At 34.9% G+C, this 23,757-nt stretch overlaps 1 protein-coding gene across 2 annotated transcripts in view; it reads left to right on the top strand.

Moving 5' to 3' along the window:
• The window catches only part of Frmd5 (FERM domain containing), a 433,883-nt gene that overhangs the window by 95,254 nt on the left and 314,872 nt on the right, over positions 1-23,757 (top strand). For both annotated transcript variants that reach the window (XM_090368524.1, XM_090368523.1), the window contains exon 4: positions 4,178-4,256. In XM_090368524.1, the coding sequence (XP_090224650.1) occupies positions 4,178-4,256 (79 nt within the window). The remainder of the gene's footprint in view (positions 1-4,177; positions 4,257-23,757) is intronic.

Below are 23,757 nucleotides of genomic sequence, written 5' to 3'. Positions count from 1 at the left end.
TTGTTATTTGAAATCATATTTTTGTAGGGGTTAGAAAAGAACTTGTCCACAATAAAGTCACTTTCTTTTAACCGTTAATACACTCGAAAAACTCTGTTTACACTAACACAAAGCAAAATAGTAGATTTTTCACTTTTGCAAGCATAACAATTTATAAATTAATAAGATTATTCAATTTATAAACATTTAAACGCAAATGACAAAACCTTCCACGGCAAGCGCATAAGACATACTGAACAAGGATTAGCGGGAAATATCCACGCTCGTGATTTTGTCACCCCCCACACTGAGCTCTGTTTTGACTGTGAAAGATGATTTTAGCCACGCCCATGTTTTTTTTATGGCGAAAAATGTTAATGGCGCTTTAAAATTCACATTTTTTAGGTTTCGTTTTATATTAAATCAGTGGCCGCGAGTAGCGGCGGTTTACTGTATTTTCTTTTCTTTTTTCACTCCAATATTTTTCTCTTCAATCGTTGTCCATTCTTTATTTATTGTGTGTGTGTGTGTGTGTGTGTGTGTGTGTGTGTATACACACAAAATAAATGTGTGTATACACACAAAATAAATAAATGTGTGTACACACAATAAATAAAAATGTGTACACACACACACACACACACACAGTTACTGACTTTATGAGTTAATTTGTTCCTAGCACGCGTTTGTAAAGCAGGAATTTATTTCCCATAGACTTAATGTTAAAAATAGGGTTTTATGAAGCTTAAAAAAAAAAAAAAGGGATAAAGAGAAGATTCTGACAATTATTTATGTTTTTAAACATAAAAACAAAAGTCGTTTTTATAGTGTAAATTGTATTAGTTACGAATTCAACATTAAAATGCACTCCATGCAAGAACATGGAGTTTACTACCCATTTATAATTGCTTGCAGTAACAGAAAAGCCTAATAGACTGGAAAGTGCGTATTATTTTATTGTAGTGACCTCCAGAAATGTGTTTTAGAAAAATATTACAAAGGCATTCAAAATTGGTTCTTATTATAGAACATGATAACAATGTGAATGTAGTGCATTTTAATGATTTGAATTGGTAACTAATACAATTTACACTATAAAAACGACCTTTGAGAAAGTTATATAGCAAATTTCAACTTCAGAGGTCATGGAACGAATTACTAAAAAACAATGTGTTATTGGGTTCACATTACGATATTTTCACAATACGATTAATATCATAAAGCAGGGTACACTGCATTGTATAGCTACATGCATGGTTTGAAATGTGGTATTTATGAATGTTTAACACTCATTTTTTGCAAATGTTCATATTTTCGATTTTGTTGATACTTGGAAAAAAACAAAAAAAAACAAAAAAAAAACGGTAAAGCGAAAACTCGTGAAGTGGGAACTGCCTCTGTGTGTGTGTGTGTGTGTGTGTGTATGTGTATTTTTTTTTTTTTTTTGTAATAATCTCATACAGCGTATTTGAAGTTTGTCCATTTTTGTATGAAATTTTAAATAAGAAGTCCAGTGGGTGTTCATTTAGCGAAGTAAAAACTCAATCTTGCATTAAAACGATGAAAGTGAAGTTAAGATAAATGATGAGGTCCCAACAAGACAAGTGGAGGCCTGAGTCATTTTGTCCCATCACCCTGGTGCGGGTGATCACCTGTGAGTTCACCGCAAGCATTGGTAGTGTTCACACCATATTGTGGGACTGGCTGCATTATTGGGTAGTCTGTTTGATGGGTGATAAAACGTTTGAGCAAGGGACAGTGCATTCTGTGTGGAACATCTGGTGCACTATCACAAGGAGGATGAACGTTTATTAGATTGAATTGTTACAGGTGATGAACTGTGGTGTTATTACTGTAACCTAAAAACCAAATAAGTGAGTTAGCATTTTTTTTTGTCTTTTTGCCACTACTGATATCCAGGTTTTCTCATGCCACAGTCATTACTCATTTAATGCATTAAAAGATGGAGTACTTACAAGTGGAAAATGATACAACACCCAGCCCACTTTCCTGATTTGGCCTGACACATCTTTGGTCCTTGAAGAAGGCACTTAGCAGTTGGGATTTCATTCAGATGATGAGGTATAGGAGACTGTTACATTTGGTTTCATTGAAACCAGTTCATACTTTGCAGATATGTATATCTGGTGATTTGATGGGACTGAATACTGTCTCAGTACTGAGGTTTGTTTACTTTTAATCATTTGCTTTTCTTAACTGTTTATGGTGAAAGTCTGTTTCAGTTGCATAACCCTTATGTACAGAATTAGCAAAACAAAAACATTCAGTGAGTATAAGTGTGAGTAAATACAAATTAATGCATTCAAACCTTACCAGTTAAGTATTACCTTTTTCGCTTAGCTACAGCAATACCCCGCATAGCACTGATAATTGGTACCGAAACTATTCAGTGTTATGTGAAACCATGCTGGTTGAGGTATAATTATAATGGGTTTTAATGGAATGCGTACTTGAGAAACAGTCTATAAACAAATTATAATAAATCTATAAACAATTTGCACTTGATAGCCAATTAAAAGGATTTGAAATTAAGAATAGTGCAAAAATTTTATTAATGAAAAGGTAACATCATGAGATGAGAAAAAAAGCTTTAAAAAAACAGTTGCTTATTTACAACTGCTTATTTAGGTATTTCAGTAATGTATTCTGGTGAAGCTATCTCTTCTTTTTCTTGGCGGACAAGTCTTTGTAGCATCGAATCCCATCTTGTAAAATTTGCCGTATCTTGATGGTATGTTCAACATTCGGATCTCCATTTGTAATCACCTCGCAGGCCATGTCTTCAGTGTCATCCACTTCAGAATTGTTTTCCTCTTCTGCATATGCATCTGAGTCAATGCAGTCACGTACATTGACAGTGTCCAAGGTTTCAAATCCCAAGTCTTTTCTGACCTTCACAGTGTCTTCTGCAATTATCTGAGCTTGCGATTCAAAAACCAAATGGGGCAAAACATTCTGCCAAACAGAATACATGTTGTTGGCAGTGATTTATAGCGAAGGTGCAGATATATTTTCGATCATATTTAAAGGGGTAAAAAATAAATTTTGAAATGAAAAGTTTAAAAAACTATCATGTCATGTCGTCAGGATGGAATTAAGAATACTGAACACTGTTGCATGTTGCAGCTGACTGCCTGAAAGGAGCTATTGTCACATGTGCATGGTAGACAATAGAGTTGGCACTGCAGCATATATAGGCACCTCCGTAGCCAGGTGGGTAGGAGCAGCAGTGTGTAGCACACACTTCTTGATTAGACTGGGGTTTGCGCCTGTGACCACCAAATACGGAGGATGCTGAAAGGTCAGGGAATGACTACCGCATATCCCCGGAGCAATATGGCCTTAGTTGCTAATGCTCCTAAAAACCAAAAATAACAATAATAACAAACGGCAGCATATATGTATAGTACCTGTCTAGGCTATTGAATGAGTTTTAATATGTACAGTAAATTTTCGACCTTGAACTTAATTGAAAACAGTGTTATAGTGAAACCTGTGCTGTTTGAAGCCGTGCTAAGTGGAGTATTGCTGCACATTCGTGTCTGTTCGTATATTTATTCGTGTCTGTTCGTATAGAAAGGGAAAATCATATTTATGATTTTCCCTTTCTTTTTAATAGTACAGTATTCATTCTGCTTTAAATGTAGTAATGGAAGTTACTTTACATATTGAATTTTTATAATGTACACCAGGGTATACATCATAAAAATTTGTTCCCAATCTAGATGCTACTTACAATAGTTAGAAACCAAGTGGAAAATCACAATTATATAAAAATAAAAAATGTCCTTTTTAAACTCTGTTATCATTTATGCTACCAAAGCTAAGCCTGTAATGATTGGGCAGTTTGATCAGTTTTTAGCATTCACAAATAATCATGCGGAAACTTGATGTAGCATCCTGAAATGCATGGTTCTGAATATCAGTTTGAATGATATTTATCGAATAACTTGGGAGATTAAATTTTTTTTTTTTTTAGTTAGTCTTTTAGTTCCTGTTGAAGATAGTTTTTTCAAAAATGAGCACAATGAATGCTTTTTCAAAATTTAGTAGAAGAAAGTTTGAAAATATCTTAGATTTTATATGTTAATATTAAATATAATATTTATGATATAATTTTTATCATGTCTGTGAGTAAATCCTTATATTAATTTTTGTGTTATATTTTCACTTATAGGGATGAATCCAATTGTATTTTGTTTTCGAGTAAAGTTTTATCTTCCGGAACCATATCGTCTTAAAGAAGAAATAACAAGGTACTTGGATAATTATTTTTGTGTCTTGTGGCATATGGTGCACTTGCCTGTATATGTCTGTATGAAGGGGAAAGATGAATCAACAATATCTCTTTTCAATCAGTTGAAACCTAATTTGTAATAAAAAAATAAAAATAAAATAATAAATAAATGATAAAAGTACATAAATGTTTATTTCAATAACTTTTTTTTTTTCCATAAGTTTGATTGAAATTTTATTTATTTATTATTATTTTTTTGTATATCTGATCTCTATCACTTCATTAAATGAATTGCTTTAAATTAAAATATAGAGTTCAGCCAAGGGCCATGAATTTCTAAACATAATGCTTATTTTTATTAATTAAATAGTTTAGTTGCATTGGAATTAAAAAAAATAATAAAAAAATAAGATAAGATATCACATACCTTGCTAGCTATTTATTTAAAGGGATTATACATATGGGAAGTAAGTCCACAATGTGAAACATGTTTTATTCGTTGTCTTCTTTGTGATCCATCCCCTTATTTCTAGAGTTTACATAAGTAAAGAATTCTTTGCTGTTTTTATTTGCATCCTTTTCCAAAGCTTTCTCGTAATCTGCCTTGGGGTTTTCATAAAAAAAAAAAAAAAAAAAAAAGTCATCATGAAAGAAATAACAATCCCTCTAGTGACCCCTATGTGATGGATATTATAAAAATAAAAATAAATACTTAATTAATTAAAATTAAGTTAACACAAAGAGAAACATGTGGATAGTAAGATGAATAAAAACTAATAGAGTAGGAATAATAGAATCTGAACTCATTGAAGGCGAAAATATAATAGTACAAATAGGAAGTAGTTTCTCCTACATCCTCGGATTACCCTAATAATTTTGGAGAAATAAGAACAAAGAGTGTAGATGATGCAAGATATAAGTTGTAGCTCGGGTAAGCCCGAGATTGCAAACCCTTTCCTATAGTAGGACCCAGAGCTGAATTTGCATGTCATCTTAACATGAACTTAAGTATATACAGTCTTATGATAAAATAACATAAAATGAAATAAATGATACACTATAATTTGCAGGCCGGTGGGTATCGACTTGCTAACTATTAATAACTTGCATATTAATATCAGATTTAGATATGCTAAACCATTTGGTCTTAAAGCATGTAACTATAAAATAATAGCTACAAACCTTCACAATATTAACACTGGACAGGATATATGTGTTTTCCCCAAGCCTTCATTTCTTAGATATGTAGATCCTAATCATAACCACATTATTACTGACGATTTAGATATAATCCCATATCCCGAGCTTAGAAATATTTTATCACTCGGTTTTAAGTTTTGACCCAATCTACCTGTAAATAAATCAACTTTTAAAAAACTGTTATATCTAGATTTATTAAAATAAGATCTGCATACAAATATAACATACCTGTTGAGGCATGCCACACGTGGCTGTTCACAATACTAAATATCATATTTAACAAATATAATCAATTCAAATTCAGACTGGATAATTTAATTAATACAAAATTAATAAATAAGCAGCTCAAAGAAATACACAAACATTTTGTAATTATTCCAGTTAACAAAGCTGCTTGCAATTATATTTAAGTCATATTACATAGAAATTATTAAAAATGAACTGCAGTCCAGTAGCACATACAAATACATAGCATCTTCCTCTAATGTAATAATCAAAAAACTAATAGCATTGCATAAAAAATTAAAGTTAAACTACAATAACCTAAAATATCCATTTATATATGGTTTACCTATATTTCATAAATCATCTGTTGCATTTAGATTCATAACATCATGTAGAGTGTTATGTAGAGAGTTATGGTAAAACGTTAGAAAAGTTACTTAAAACTATATTAAATAATGTAAATAAAACTATTATAATAAATAACAACTTACCGATTATAAATGCAATAAAAAATAACAATATTCAGCAAATACAAACATTTGACTTTAACCTTTTATTTACTAGTATCAGTCTCAACAATTTAAAAGATGTTCTCCAAAAGCTATATTTGGAACATAAAAATGCCATAAAGTTTGATTTAACCTACTGGGATACTTTAATAAATTTATGTATTTTTAATAATTATGTATATGACAGAACTTCGTTATACTTACAAGTGAATGGCACCCTATGGGAAGTCCTGCATAATTGGAAACCTCTATATATATATTCTACAGAAAGAATTCCAAAATAACCTACTTATGTTCAGATACCTAGCTGATCTATGTGTGTTTAATTGTCCACATTTCGTTCAGGATTACAGGAGATTATATCCAATTGAACTTGTATTGTAAAAGACTAATAGTTCTGATACTATAGAAAATTAATTAATTTCTATATTATATAGAAATAATATAGATGTAAATGTATATAATAAAAGAGACGCATTTAATTTCAATGTAGTCGGCCTTACAAACTGGAGATCTAATATATCGAAATCAGTGCATGCTAATATCATTTTATCCCAATGCCTCAGTATTGCTTCTGTTTGCAATAAAAATACAACCTGTGCAGCAAACATAATAGCATTATACAATGCTATTATGTTTGCCAAAGCAAACTTACCAAAGCAAAGTTGGTAAATAATAATTTCCCTATCGCTTACCTGAAATACCACTTAAGGAAGGCGATAAATATAATTAATTTCAAAAATTTATTCCCTGAGCCCATTGCTTCAATATAATTACCATAATTAAAGATTTAGAGCCATGTATATTATGTACGTAGGATATGCTTTGCTTTCTTGGTGACTTACGGCTTAGAAAACTTGTACCCACCGGCCTGCAAATTATAGTGTATCATTTATTTTATGTTATTTTATCTTATTTTATAATAACACTGTATATACTTAAATTCACACTAAGGTGACATGCAAATTCAGCTCAGGGGCCTACTATAGGAACGGGTTTGCGATCCCGGGCTTACCCGAGCTACAATTTATATCTTGCATTGTCTTTAAGCTGTCCTACACTCTTTGTTCTTATTTCTCGAAAATTATTAGGATGTAGGAGAAACTACTTATTTGTACTACTGTATTTTCGCCTTCATGGAGTTCAGGTTCTATTATTCCTACTCTATTAGTTTTTATTCATCTTACTGTCTGCATGTTTCTCTTTGCGTTAACTTAATTTTAATTAATTAATTGATTATTTATTTTTACCCTATCCATCATATAGGGGGGTCACCACATGTATATTATCTCACTAGGGGGATTGTTATTTCTTTCACGACAGTTACTGTTGTTACTACATTGTCCTGGATACGGTAGATATGCCTTATACTTTACATTTATTCTCTGTCGAGTCAACGATATTCAATATGTGCTTGCATTAATACTTTATATTATCTTTCTTTTGATTCTAAAAATTTTTTAACTACCTTTAATTGGTTTAGATTCAAATTACTTAATCTCTAAATTTATATATCTTAGCAGATATTGATTATTACAGAAACAGAACTCCTTGTCGTTTTTTGCCTTCAGTCTCGGTGATTGGCTCCAGTTGAAGTCACCACCTAGATTGTGGGTAGACAGCGATAAGTTTTTTTGTGTGTGTGTGTGTGTATATATATGTTTGTGTGTGTGTGTGTGTGTGTGTGTGTATATATACACACACACACAAACCTTACTATATCCCTTGCGTTTCTTTAAATCCATCTTGGTATTGTCTTCAATATTATACAACATATTTTATATATATATATATACACACACACACACACAGACACAAAAGTAGCCCTCGTTTTGTGCTGGTCCGATTTGCGTCGATCACTAACCACGACGCCAATTTTATTTATTTATTTTTGCAATTTTTTTTATAAATCGGAAGTTTTAAATCGTCAGACAAAATTTATCGGCATCATACTGTGCTATGTATCGTGCACTGTTCATGTGATTTAGGACAACCTGAGCAAATCGCTAATTAGCACGTTCATATCAGAGACGAGAAAGATTCACGCCCTCAAAGTAACCACTCATGGATGCGGGTAGTAAAGGTCATACGGTGAAGCATTGAGTTGGTTGTTGTTTACGCTATTTACACACGTTGGAAATTTATTACGCTAACATTTTTTTATTAATCGTGCTATTAATAAACTAAATAATAATAATAGTGATAGCCATGTGCAGTTTTTTCCAGTCGTGTTATAAAGTTTTTAATTTAATAGAATAAAGACAAACCATGTCTGGTAAAGTAGTTAATTGAATCCTAGTGCAATATTCGGAGGATAGAATCTGATGAAAGCTGCCCTAATGTGTGTAGGGCTGTGAATATGCTTCCATCGACTATTACTACAACTATGAAGAAAGCTAATAAAATAAAACAATCAATGCACAGTGGTAGGTAAAATTTTTGGTGTCTGGAACCTAACCCTATGATTTCCAATTGACTTCATTATATAAAGGGTTCCATTTGTGCCTGTCCCCCCCCCCCAGGAACCTAACCCAAATGTAAATCGAGGGCTACCTGTGTGTGTGTGTGTGTGTGTACATACACAGTGAATTCCGGTTATTTGGGCCACCAGTTAATCAGGGGAAGCCGTTTATTTGAGGCAAATCTTAAAAAAAAAACAGAACCCAATCGAGAAAATAGCCAGGGTTTACTTCACTTAATTGAGATAACATGCCATTTAATTGGAGCAGGAGACTGCAGCACTGGAGATTATCCTATGATTGTCTCTGACTGTACCACGTGGTTCGGTCGGATTTCTGGAGGTCACAACCATAAAACAATTAGCAGTAACCTGTTTATTTGACTTTTCTATTAGTGCAATCTATCATAAACGGATAGTAAACTCTATCTTATTGAATTTGCGATAATACCGACAGCTGAAATTCTGTGGGTTATTCAGGTGAGATGTGTTTATGCTTCCACGGAATCTTCAATCTTAAAAAAATTCATTTTCAGAATCTTCTCTTCATTTCTATTTTTAAAGCTTCATAACTTTACTCCGTTCTCACTTGCACGTATCTTGTTACTTACAATTTCTGTGTACCACGTTCTTTGTTATTGATTGCTTATCTTTTTACTTTTTTAAATTTTAATCCCCACCCACAAATGTCAGTGAACAGAAATGTGAACTAGTTAGTACGTACATATTACAGTACATATTAATTATTCCGATTATCACATATATTCTTCCAATTTTCACATATCATTTAATTTTTTAATTGGTAAGGTAATAAAGGGCAAATTTGTGCTTAATATATTTTTACTTTTATAGCCTGTGGATTATATTCCTCCTATTTTCGCTAATTAGAATCGCTGTTTAATAGAATTAAAATTCAATTCACAAACGTGATCACAATGACCGGTGCTTACTATACATCGTATAATGAACGGTACTTTACTATGGTGACTCCATTGTAATGTAATTTGACTGTACAGTGAACCAATTGTAAAGTGGGAGTCCATTGCATTTTTAATTTTTTTTTTCATGTGAAACCCAATTATCTGAAACTTTTTTTTTCAGATAATTGGGGCAGCCGCTTAATCGGGCCAAAATGCACTAGTTCCGATGTGACCCAAATAACCAGAATCGACTGTGTGTGTGTGCGCGTGCGCGCGCACGCACACGCACACACACACACACACACACGGGGTTGTTAAAATTAAAGTATCTCTATGTAGAGGGCTCTGAAGAGAGTTCTAAAGCTCTTACTGAAGAGAAATTTGGACAACAGGCACAATAAAGAATGCGCTCGTTTTTATTGAAAAAAAAAAATTATAGTTACAAAATTTGTCACTGTATGGCTCTGTGGCAATACAAATCACTTGAATAGCGCTACAACTGTTCTGTGTGTCCTCCGTTTTGGCCAACAACAGTTTCCATTCGAAGCATAGCATTTTCTACAGCAGAGCATAACATGTCAACTGGGATAGTCAGCACATGATGTCTAATGCTGTCCTTCAGATCTGCCAGAGTTTGACCTCCTTCCTGATACACCTGGTTCTTCAAAAAACCCCACAACCAAAAGTCGCATGGAGTAAAGTCCAGTGATTGGGGTGGCCAAGATGTCTGGAAACAACGGCTGATGATCCATTAGTCTGTAAAGTGGTGCCTTAGTAATCTTTGGACACAACGGTGATGTGTGGTGGTGCACCATCTTGTATGAATATGGTATCCTGAAGGCACCCATGTTGTTGCAGCTCTGGTATTGCGAAATTTGCCAACATTTCATAATATCGCTGTCCAGTGATGGAACAGGTGCGGGATCCGGTTGGTGTTACATGTTCAAAAAAAATGACCCAAATGATTCTCTAATGCATAACAGCCTAAAAAATGTGCAACTTGTGAAATGCTTGCAGCTTTCCAGAACAGGACATGATCACCAAGGATGATGTCTTTGTGTGTGCTTGGTGCAGAGAGTGTCAAGAAATTAGGCGCTAACTTAGTGTTCTGATGACTGTCTATGAGAGTTTAAAGAGTAGTGTAGATGACCTTAAAGGAATTAAATGGGGGGGGGGAGAGCCTATCAAACTGTTAGCTGCCCAACCCAATGCCAGAGCTCACCTTTGTGCATCAGACAACACAACGACAATCTTGAAGGCAAAATTGCTAGTTATTTTGGGTGACTTTTGTCAGAGAGACAGGAAATATATTGTGCAAAAAGGATAGGTGGAATAGGATGAGGGTATGTCCGCCAGGGGCAAAATTGATGAGAGTTATGTAGAGCAGATATGATGAGAGTCTTGTCAATCAATTCGGTCCTGGAGAGATTGTGCAAAACTCATGGTGTATAATTTTTCTCAGAGTGGGCTGTGCTTTTTAACAGGAGAGATTGTTTCTACAGGGATGGGATACACTTAAATAGAAAGAGTGCAAGCATATTTGCTGATGCTATTGAGGCAGTGTTAAGTGAGTATAAACTACTATCTTGGGAAGATACACAAACTAATAGATTAACAGTAGTCGCAGGCTGAGGTGAAAGTGATTCTCGCACTGCTTCTATTGGAATGAGCAGCAGACTGGAAAGAGAGGATTTCAAGGACTGCTGGGTCAATCATGGAACAAGTAAATATATGGGCTGTGTTATAGTTAATAAGAGTAAGAATAGGTGCGTATACTTGCATATACACTAATGCCAGGAGTTTAGTAAATACGTTTGATGAATTTGTGGTGCTGATCAAGACATCAAAGCAAATATTGTTGGGATATCAGACATGGTGTCACACACTATATCTCTGATATCCCAGTGGAATTAAACATTGAATTCCCAACAGAATTCAGCTTTCTACATTCCTTAATTCCAACGAAATAAGGAATGCAGAATTGGAATTTGGGGAGTAAAATGTGTAAAATAAGGATAGAAAGGGGAGAGGAGTTATGATGTTAGTTAACAAACACACAAAATCAAAGGCAGTGCATCCGATTGATATGGGTGGATAGTGCAACATTGAGTCAGTTTGGTGTGACATAAGCATTGGAAAGCAAAATTGAGAGCAGGAGTGTGTTCTAGGCCAAATGACTCTGATCAGTGCAACAAACAACTGTGCAGAGAAATCGAGTGAGCAGTAAATCAGATTGTCTTATAATAATGATGGATTTTAACTTAAGAAAAACAGTGTATGTATACTTGCATGTACACCAGTGCTAGGTGTATAGTAAATAAATTTGAAGAATTTGAAGTGCTGGTGAAAACATTAAGGCTGATGTTGGGATATCAGAGACGTGGTGTCACACAGAGATAACGGGTGACACTCAAGTCAAGTCAAGTGGACCCGTGAACTGGACGGTCTGTGACAGCCAAATCCTCTGCTTGAACCTTCACGATGGCGGGACTATTAGTAATCCTGGGGTATAACCTCCATGCACCAGTACATGGTGGGTGACCACCCAGGTTTGAACCAACGTAAGCAGGGGTCGAGGTGAGGTGCCCACACCACAAGGAGGATTGCTGCCCCTCTATGTTACCAGGCAGTACTAGGTGGTAGATAACTCTCATCAACCGGTGCAATACCACCACTTTGCTTATTGGAGGTTTGAAGTGGTGGAACCCATGTTTGGTCTCTAGAGCCAAGTTCCGGTCAGCCCTTCCCCATCTTTTCCATCATGCAGTATGATTGATGACTTTTGAAGTTATGATGAACAATCGTGGCGAGATCCAATATTCCTTACATTTTGAGGTTACATCTCTAAAACGGTGTTCGCAGGCCGGCCGCTAGTTAGTACACCACACCGAACCTATTGGTAACTCTCTAGGAGGCTTCTGGATCAGCTAGTGATCTAGTGATTCTGGATCTTGCTACCTCTACTCTGCCAGATAGTAACTGGAGGGAGTCCGAGTAGTGTGTATGCCAGGAGGGGAGGGGAGGGGAGGGGGCATTGTTGAGGCTATGTTATGTCAAGGATCTGGGTATATTCTTTCCATGTATACGCTATATCCAAAAATTTCATTACTTCATACAGCATGTCCCACCCACATTTTCTTACTATTGAATAAACCATGAATTGTGAAACTAATAGAACAAGCTTATCTGCGAAAAAATCTAAATCTCCCAAACACTTCCTAATTCATTTCACAAATATATGTGGTCTCAATTCTAATCTCAACGGTGTCCATTTCCACTTGCAGTCTGCCAAACCCCATGTACTTTTTCTGACAGAATCTCAGTTATCGGTTGATTCAACTACTGCTCATCTCAGATGCCCAAATTATTCACTGTATGATTCCTTTCGTCTCAAAGGTGGTACTTGTGCATATATCCGGTCTGATATTCCCTGTCAGAGACTTGGCAATTTGGAATCTCCTCTGTTTGATTTTCTCTGGCTTAAAATCTCGCTACCTCATTGCATCAAATTCATCTGTTGTCCCTACCGTTCTCCCAATTGCACTAATCGCTTGGAGCTCTTTGACTTAATCTCTTTGCAACTTGACTTTCTCCAGTCCAACTTTCCTAATAGTGAGGTAATTTTCATTGGTGATTTTAATGTTCACAACTCCAGCTGGCTTCCGTTTTCTAGTCACACCGACCCAGCTGGTCGAGATGCTCAGGCTTTTGCAATTACTAATGACCTTGCACAGATTGTTCATTTACCTGCAAGAATACCAGATAATCCTAATCATACAGCCAATACGCTTGATCTTTTTCTCACAAACAACCCTTCTAAGTACACGGTCGAAGTGAGAGGTCCTTTAGGCACTGCAGATCGCAGCTTGGTGATTGTCTCTTCTCCAATGAAACTTATCTCATGGCTATTCCCAACCTCGTTATTTGGCATTACAAGAATGCAAAATGGGATGACCTGTGAGACTTCTTTTCTTCATTTCCTTGGTCAGATTACTGTTTCAAAACTTCTGATGTCAACATTTGCTTAGATCGTGTCAGTGAAATTATTCTTGCAGGAATGGTATCCTTTATCCCACAATCCACTTTAAAATCGTATCCTTTATCTAAATCTTGGTTTTCCAATAAATGTGCTAAGGCTGTTCAAGAGAAGAATGTTGCATATTGTAATTGGCTTGTTTCTAATTCTTCACTTTCATTTTCTGCCTACACCAAAGCTCGCAACAATTGTAAAGCAGTTATTAATCAGTCCAAACTAGGGCTTGCATAAAACCGAGAAATTTCAAAACTGAGTTTAACTGAAGTTTACTCTTAAAACCGGTTTTAAAACCCATTTTCTCAGACTTAGGGAAAATAATTAAAAGCTTATAACACAGGTATTTATTTTATCTTGGGTAGATTGTACAAATCGTAATCAAATCTTTTAAACAAAATCTATCACCTCGTATAGTAAAAAAAATAAAAATTAAAATGCTCCAAAAAAATAACCAGCTTGAGATTATACAAAATTACAAATTGTATTCAAATCCTTTGAATAAAAACTATCTTCTCGTATAGTAAACAAGAAAATAATAAGCCCTATAATAATAATAAATAAATAAAAATAATGTGAAAAAAAAAGAGCTTGGGGAAATTACTTTACTATTTATTGCTCAGATTTTTTCTGAAAATGATCCTTTAAAAAACACAGTATATTAAGCATTTTTCCTGATAGACTTGACCTTATTTTTGTGTTAGAGACCAGTGATAGAAAACACTCTCTCAGATTGGACACTTGTTGGTTTAATGGTCAGCAGTGCTCTATAAACTTTCTCCAGCTTTTCACTTCTACTACTAGTTGCCTCCAAAATTTTAAATTCTTTGCTGAATTCCAATTCGCTCGGATATTTTGAAGGCTCTTCAGTTAATCTCTTTATTACACTATTATACTCTCGCATGAGTGTATCTCCAACATCGGAACTAGACGAGTCTTTGTTTTCTTCTAAAAGAACAGTTAGTTTATTTTCAGTTTCTTCATTCAACACTAAGACTCCTTTGGAATGTTTTGCAAATAATCTCTAATAAATCTCTTCAGCATGCTTTTTCAAAACTTGCTTACTTGGAAAATCAAAAGTTCTTGAACCAGAATCTTCTTTCCTAAACTTTTTGGGGTTGTGTAGATAGCTCAGCAAAGCCACAGTTTGGCAATTTCATCTTGGATTGTAATGCTGCAAAAGGCTTTGGTGAAACTTTAAAGCAAATGGGTTTTCTGCTGTATCAAGCTTAGCAAGCAGAAATTCTATTGAAGACTTTGCTTTAAGTAAGTCTGTATCTTCTGAGGTTATAGCCTTCAGAATCATTTTAACTGGTTGCAAAGTTTTCCAGTGTTTTCCAGTCATCGTCAGACACAGCTTCAGTTGACAGTACTGCACATAGAGCATTTGGAATGCAATTTTTCAATTTCAAAAATCTCTCAATCATATAGAATGTGCTATCCCATCTCTAGTCTTGCAATCTAAGTTTATATTCTTTCCCATTAAATTTTGCTTTTATGTAAAATTTTACAAATTTTACATATTACAAAATTTTATGTAAATTTTGTAATATGTCATTTTTGGTAGGCGATTTCGAAAAAACTTGCAAATTTTTCTGACTTTGTTAATATTTTGTGCAATATTGGCCATTGGATTGAAGAAATAAATGAGCTCATCAGTAAAGTCGGTTTGATAAAGCATGCCTTGCTGTCTTTCTTCAACTTCTTCATCATCACTACTTTCTTCATTATTTTCATTGTCTTTGGGAGACTCAGACTGTGGCACCACCATAATTGATTGCTTTTTCATGAAGTACATCTATAACTGACAGATGTATACAATGGGCTATACATCGTTGATGATTAGGCATAATTTGCTTGCCAAACTTAATCATCATTCTGCTCCCTCGGTGGTGCAGGCAACAATATTCTCATCCAAGTTTTAACAAAATTCCTTCAAGTGTCCATTCACAACTTGCTCAGTTTGTCAATAAGCCCTAACGACCAATGATTGTCTTTTGAATGCACATTTATATTCATATACCTTTTATTTTGTATAGACGTATATTCGTCTAGAGTCAATGAATACTGTGCACCCAAAAGCAATGAATTTTTGAAATGCTGAATGAGTTCTTCTTTCTTAGTTTTATAATAGTTCAGAACCATATTTTTAATTACATTCACTGAGGCTGGTGGTAATTTATTGTATTTATTTCTCTGAAGGTGAAGGCTTGATTGTATAAACTCACTCTTGGCAATTGAATTAAAAGAAAATCCATCTAAAGCAGCTAATTTTAAAATATCTTCTTCCATATATTTTTTGACAATAAAGTTTTCTAATGTTCTTACCATTTTTACGGGATGTTCACTGTTATCTTGTTTAATGTCAATCTGATGCATTTTCTTTAAATACAACATCAAAGATGATGTAGATCCTCCAGACGACTTCATTATCTCCTGACATTTTGAACATTGTGCTTCATCTTTCCTTTTTCGAGCAAAATAATTCCATACATTTGATTTCATCTTAGACATATTAAGAGTAATAAATATTAATTAGAAGGAATTTATATCACTGACAATTTTAAATAAAAATATTGAAGATAACAAAGGCACAATACTATGCTTCACTCCCGCAAGCACTGAATGAAAAGTCTAAACGAGGCAAGTTTCAAAATTTTCACAGAAGAAATTTTTTATTTATTTACTAGCAATTTTTTTTTCCCCAATTAAATCTATTGTATTTTCAAAATTACATAAAAGCTAAATTTGGTGAAGCTGCTTTTTGGAGAACATTTAATCGCAAATTTAATAGGAATAAAGAAGCAAAAAACTTTCTACGATTGAAATTTGATGCAATATTCAGCGAATCTGTTTCTAGTGGGTAACCATCAATAAGGCGCATTCCATAACTTGCCTGGCGAACAAGATAGATGGAATGGAGAAATGTTGAGCATTTTCTTTTACGCTATTGCTCCGAGTCACTCAGTCGTAAATGAGTACACCTGCATCGTGCTACGATACAGGTGAGAAGATAAAAGGTACCCCTCCTAGATTTGGGCCACTTGCCCATGAGATTCGTACCTAAACATAAAATAAAATGAAATAAAAAACATGTTTAAAACATAAAGTAGTTGAACGATCCAGACAAACGAACAAACAAAAGAAAATGTGCGTAACAAAAAACTATATTCGAGGGCTAACTAAGAAAATATTCGAATCCGGTTTTAGAAGCTCGGTTTCGGTTTTAACAACTCAATTTGAAAACCGATTTAACTGGTTTTATGAAACTGGTTTGCAAGCCCTAGTCCAAACTAGAGTTTCAACAGGCTAAGAGTAGAAAACTTGCTTCTTGTCCTAATGGTAGCTGAGCATTCTGGTCTCTTGCCAAAGCTATTGGCTGCAACTTTTGCCCATCTCTGCTCCCACCTCTGTCCAAACCAAATGGTTCTGTTGCCACTTCAGCTAAGGATAAAGCTGACCTGCTAGCATCCCATTTTTTTTCTAACTCATGTATTAATGATCTTGGTAAAACACCTCCCACCATTCCCAACATGCTCCATTCAATGCCTCCTGTGGTCTTCCATCAAAAGGATGTCAGAAGGATTTTGACGAATCTTGATGCTGAGAAAGCTCCAGGTCCTGATGGTATTTCTCCACTTGTTCTCAAAACCTGTGCTCCTGAACTTACACCTTTTTTTTTGCTGCCTTTTTTCACTTTCTTATTCCAAAGGTATTTTTCCTTCTGCTTGGAAATTAGCTCATATCTAGCCAGTTCCTAAAAAGAATGACAAATTCCTCCCATCCAATTATCTTCCCATTACTTCTACTCTTTCTAAAGTAATGGAGAAATCAATTAACTGCCAACTCTTAAACTACCTAGAAACCTTCTGTCTGATCAATGATCAACATTGTGGATTCCATCAGTGTCAGTCTACTGGTGATATTCTGCCTTATGTTACCCATTTATGGACTAATTCAATGGAAAGGTTCGGGGAAACACAAGTAGTTGCTCTTGACATCTCAAAGGCTTTCGATCGTGTTTGGCATAAAGGTCTTCTAAACAAGCTTCCATCTTATGGTTTGCCAACTGTTTTTAGTAATTTGTTATCCAGTTTTCTCTGTGATTGCTCACTGAGGGTGATGGTAGATGGCTCTCTGTCTTCTAACTTCTCCACTAATGCCGGTGTCTCCCAAGGTTCAGTTCTTTCCCCCACTCTTTTCCTCTTGTATATTAATGACCTTCTTCCATTGACTAGAAATCCTATCCATAGTTTTGCTGATGATAGCACATTGCATTCCACTTTCCATGTTGGGAAACCTTGTCCTTCTCAATCAGCTTCAATTTCTCAAAAATCTGCTACCAATTCCTTAAATGCTGATCTTCAGGTAATTCTCCAGTGAGGCAAAGACAATTTAGTTGATTTCAACCCTTCTAAAACTCAGTCTTGTCTTATATCTAGCAAAAAGGATTTTTCTCCTCCTATGCTTAGCTTTAGTGACATTCCGATTTCTAGGAAAAATGATATTATACTTTTGGGGATTACCCTGACTTCTAATCTCTCTTGGCACAAGCACATTACAAATATTGCTTCCTCCGCATCTAAAAAACTTGGTTTTCTGTTTTGCTCTCGGCATTTCAGTGAGCAGCTGTTTCTTCCAAACAGCTGCTCACTCCGTTTAAATCGCAAATCCGCTCTGCCATGGAATGTTGTTCCCACATCTGGGGTGGTGCCCCAAAACCTCTCTCAGGCTTCTTGATTTCATTCAGAAGAGGGCAGTTAGGTTAATTAATGATTCATCTCTAACAGAGTCTCTCCACTCCCTGTGTCATAGATGTACTGTTTCTGCTGCATGCCTCTTCTACAGATACTTCCATGGGCACTGTTCTTCTGAATTGGCTTCTATAATTCCTGCTGTCTCTTTCAAAACAGTCCGAACACATACCGCCACCAGCCAACATCCATTCACTGTCCAACTTCAGACTCAGAGAACCAACTTTTCATCTTCCTCATTTATTCATTCAACTGCCGTTTTCTGGAACAACCTTCCTTCATACGTATTTCCTGAAAATTACTGTCTACAGAAGTTCAAGTCTAATGTCAACAAATATCTTCTTTCGTCTTCTCAACCTCCAACCCACGCACGGTACTAAGTACTATAGGTTCTAATACCTCTCGTGTTTGGTGTTTATATAAAAAAAAAAAAAAGCCAACATCTGTTTACTGTCCAACTTCAAACTCACAGAACCAACTTTTCATCTTCCTTATTTATTCATTCAACTGCTGTTTTCTGGAACAGCCTTCCTCCATACGTATTTCCTGAAAATTACAGTCTACAGAAGTTCAAGTCTAATGTCAACAAATATCTTCTTTTGTCTTCTCAACCTTCAACCCAAGCATGGTACTAAGTACTATAGGTTTTAGCATTAGCATTAGTAGAGGCATATCTTGCAAGAAAGCAAGCTTATGCAACATCAGCCAAAAAAAAAAAAAAAAACACTCCCATTTCACCCTCCGTTCTTTCAAAATACCTGTCCGGTTGAGCCTTAAATTTATTTAGGCTATCAACTTCCACAACAAGGGATGGAAGTCTGTTCCCCCTGGCTAAAGGCAAATTTCCAGCCATCTATCCTACATCTGTCTTTCCTCAATTTGAATTTATGCCCTCTCATGTGATTATTCTCAGCAAGAGGAAGAATCCCATCGGCATTGAGCATGCTCAAACCATTCAAGTCTTTAAACACCTCTATCAGATCACCTCGCCAGACAGTTAGTCTCCAGACACTGTAATATGCAAAACTTAAGCCTTTCTTCATAAGAGCAACCCTTTGTTCCATTCACTAATCTTGTTGCCCTTCTCTGTACTTATTCTAGCCTCTACATCCTTCTTGAAATGAGGTCTTCAGACCTGTATACAGTACTCAAGGTGTGGCCTGACCATTGCCTTATACAAGGGAATAATCATCTCCTTATCCCTGCTAGAAAAATTCCTGTATATCATTGGCAAGACACTATGAGCTACTCTTGCAGCCCATCTGCATTGCTCAGAGAACTTAATATCTGCCTGCACAATTACCCGCAGGTCCTTTTCATTCTCTACCACTGTCAGTGTAGTACCACAGAGTTCATATATGTTACTCTGGGGTTACTGTTTCCCATATGTAGTACTTTACGTTTGTCAATGTTAAACTTTATTTGCCACCTCTCAGCCCATCTGCTCAACCTTTCCAGATCCTGTTGCAGCAGCAGCATAGCATCTGTAGTGTCCTTAACAACCCTGCCAACCTTTGTATCGTCTGCAAACTTGGACATTAAGCTTGATATACCATCATCATTATCTTTTATAAATACAGAAAATAATAATGGACACAACACTGAACCCTGAGGGACTCCACTAATAACATTAGTCCATGATGAGCAATGTCCATTGATTACCACTCTGTCTTCTCCCCCTCAACCATCCCTTTATCCATAGGAGCAATTTGTCTCCAATGCCACACTTCTCCAATTTGTGCAGCAGTCTTCCATGTGCAACAGTATCAAAAGCCTTTCTAAGATCTAAATATATAATATCAAAGTTATTCACTGTATCCAGTTCTTTTGTGACTGCATCATAGTATCCAATCAAATTGGTCAGGCAAGACTTTCCTTAGCAAAAGCATGCTGTGTCCGAGCTATAACCGAAGTCTCTGATAGTCCAACAATATTTGCCTTTGATGTTTTGCATTTTGAGTTTTACAAATTTATTTACCAAACTCCTAATATAATTAATATAACATACATGAATTGCATGAAATTTAAAAGAAAAGAAATTATTTAAAAGAACACATGAAATCTAAAAGAAAAGAAATTATTTAAAAGAACATATGAAATTTAAAAGAAAAGAAATTATTTAAAAGAACACATGAAATTTAAAAGAAAATATGTAAAAAATTAACATAATTAAATATAAAAACAAACATATATACAATTATAACATTTTAATCAGTGAGACAGTTGGGTTTGATGGGGAGGCACACACTTTTAAAGAAATTATTTAAAAGAACATATGAAATTTAAAAGAAAAGAAATTATTTAAAAGAACACATGAAATTTAAAAGAAAATATGTAAAAAATTAACATAATTAAATATAAAAACAAACATATATACAATTATAACATTTTAATCAGTGAGACAGTTGGGTTTGATGGGGAGGCACACAGATTTTCAATACTAGAATTTATTGTGGATAGGCTTTTTCTCAGCTTCTCTTCTACCGAGAGGCGTCTCCGTAGCCAGGTGGGAAGGAGCAGCAGTGCGTAGCACACGCTTCTTGATTAGACCGGGGTTCGAACCCGTCACCACCAAATACGGAGGATGCGGAAAGGTCAGGGAATGACCACCGCATATCCCGGAGCAATATGGCCTTAGTTGCTAATGCTCCTAATAACAAAACCTATCTTCTTCCGAGTTTAGTCTCTCACTCCTTTTTCCATTTAATCTCATTTAAAGCGGAAAACCCTGTTTCACACAAATAGAAAATGGCAATAAAATTCTAATTGCGTTTTTCGAAATTCGTGGATATTCATTTTGTATTTTGCTAATGTTAGCATTATTAAAGTGAGTTTCTAGGTCACTACGGATCTCAACCAATTCTTCTTCTTGCAGATTAAGTTCTAATGTTGGAAGGGTTCGTGTTGCAAATGGGTCTCTTACCCACAAATATTTTTTGTATCAAGGTATTGAAAGTAATGCTCAATTTTTGTCTTTAATTGATCTGGTGTTTCCCTTATTACATTAATTATTTCAATATTATTCGTTTTGGCAGTCAAGGGGGAACCTCTTTTTTTCTTCATTTTTTTCATTTTCATATTTTTTCCGTATACCCAACTTTTCTTTAAAGGCGAGCAACTTATCAGTAGAAGTGAGTAAATTTTCCTTTAGGCCTTTGTATGATTAAATATCATACTGATATTTATGATATTAATATCAGTATTAATAACTGATATTAATATCATACTGATATTTAATTTATTAAGCTGTGCTGTTAAATCTGCTAGAAAAGCTAATTTACAGCACCAAGTTTCATCACTTAAATAATCACAAATTCTGATTGCTCCAGTGAAAAAAATATGAGCATTTCCTCACACAACTCATTCATACACATAAGTACATTTCCTTTTGATAGCCACCTTTTGATATGCATTATTAAAGAAAAATGATCAGACTCCTGTTCCTCATAATTTTCTGAAAATACTTATTTTTTTATGGTCTAGTTTTGATATAATTGACCATTTTAACCACTTGATCAAGTACAAGTTTCAAATCGGGTACAACTGTCTTCGCTACTAGAACTTCTCCATATATAAAATAATGTGTTGTAATAATGCTTGAATTGTGTCATTTTACTCAGTTTACAAAACTCCTTTTAATGCTCCTGTCATAACTGGAGCACAAATGCCAACACATGACTTCCATAATATACCACACATTTTGTAAATGGACGGTTGTTCTTTTATTGAGTTCGTCACAAAAGAAAAAGAAAAAGATTAATAATTGTGTTACTTTTGATAAAACTTACAAATCCTATTAATTGTGCTTTCTTATGTTGACCAACTTGTTCTTCAGTATACAAATAAAACTATCAATATCATTGGACATTTTTTTTTTATATATTAACCAACTTGTTCTTCAACATACAAGTAAAACAGTATCAATATAATTGGACATTTTTTTTTTTTTATACGCCTGCTAATTGTGCTGTTCGAAAGTGCTACTGTCATTCTTTTTTCAGCTTTCTCTCCCAAAATACTTTTCACGATTACCCGACATGCTGGTAAAATCAGACTTTTTGCAATCAGGTGAGATTTCTTCTCCTTTCTGGCTACTAAATAGCTGGCTTCTTTCACTTTATCAGATGCCATACTATAAAATTCTGTTCTTTGTTTTTCTAATAGAGGCCTGCAGTCTTTTAAAATATTCAATAGTTTTGGATGATAAATTCTTTTTTTTAGAAAAATGACGCTGCAACTTACTTGGCACCATTGATTCATTCGACAATTTTAAACCACATATCACACAAAGGTTGAGGACAATCTTGGATACCAGTATATGAAAATTCCATTGCCAAATAATCATCATCATATTTACCACAACATGTTTTCTTATTTTTTGATGTTGTTGGTTGCTCATTTTTCTCATTTTCACCAAGCTCATTGTTATCAATTTGCCTCTTCTGATTTCCTTTCACTAGAAATTTATCTATTGCTAATAATTTATAAAAAAATTAAAGTTACTTCTAGAATGTACTAATACAGTTAATTGAAAATACCTGTTCTATACAAATTAACTGAATATGACGTTTTAGAGATATAAAAACACAAAAAGTAAATTTAAAACACAAAGGAAATTTCTTACTATGCTGCTTACAAGTTGCACTTATGGAACTGCAAGGTGCCTGGGAGAGTTTCTCAAATGATAAGAATGGCTGAATAAAGGTGAACAGATCTACTACTAGGAATCAAAAAGTGAATAAAGGATTAAAGGTGAACAGATCTAGTACTAGTAATCAAAAAGTGATGTCACATTGACCACTGGAAGGGGCTGGGATTGGTGCAGCATAAATAAATACATTTTTTATTTGAATTAATTTTTATTATAAAACTTGGATTTATTAATTTTTTTTATTTGCATTTTCCATTGCACACCTGAAGCATACTCGCAGCACACTAATGTGCTGCGGCACACAAGTTGAGAAATACTGCAGTAACAACTACAATGGCCACAATATTATTATTATTGGCACCTCTGTTGCCAGGTAGGCAGGAGCAGCAGCGCGTAGCACATGCTTCTTGATTAGACTGGGGTTCAAGCCAGTAACCACCAAATACGGAGGATGCGGAAAGGTCAGAGAATGACCACTGCATATCCCGGAGCAATATGGCCTTAGTTGCTAATGTTCCTAAAAACTAAATAACAAACAACAACAACAATATTATTATTATTAGCTATATGGTGCAAGGAAGCCTGAGGCCTTATGCTGCACCAGCCAAAAAAAAATTTCTGAATTATCCTGAGAGAGAGATCAGGAGAGATCCTGAGAGAGAGAGAGAGAGAGAGAGAGAGAGAGAGAGAGAGAGAGAGAGAGCGAGCGCAATATCATCATTATTGCATATAATTCAAAGTCTAGTAATTCCTCATGTCACCCTCTGATTCCC

This window comes from Mastigoproctus giganteus, chromosome 2 (genome assembly GCF_048544385.1).
Source record: "Mastigoproctus giganteus isolate SK-2022 chromosome 2, ASM4854438v1, whole genome shotgun sequence".
Taxonomy (NCBI): domain Eukaryota; kingdom Metazoa; phylum Arthropoda; class Arachnida; order Uropygi; family Thelyphonidae; genus Mastigoproctus; species Mastigoproctus giganteus.
This window is presented reverse-complemented; position numbering and strand designations above follow the sequence as displayed.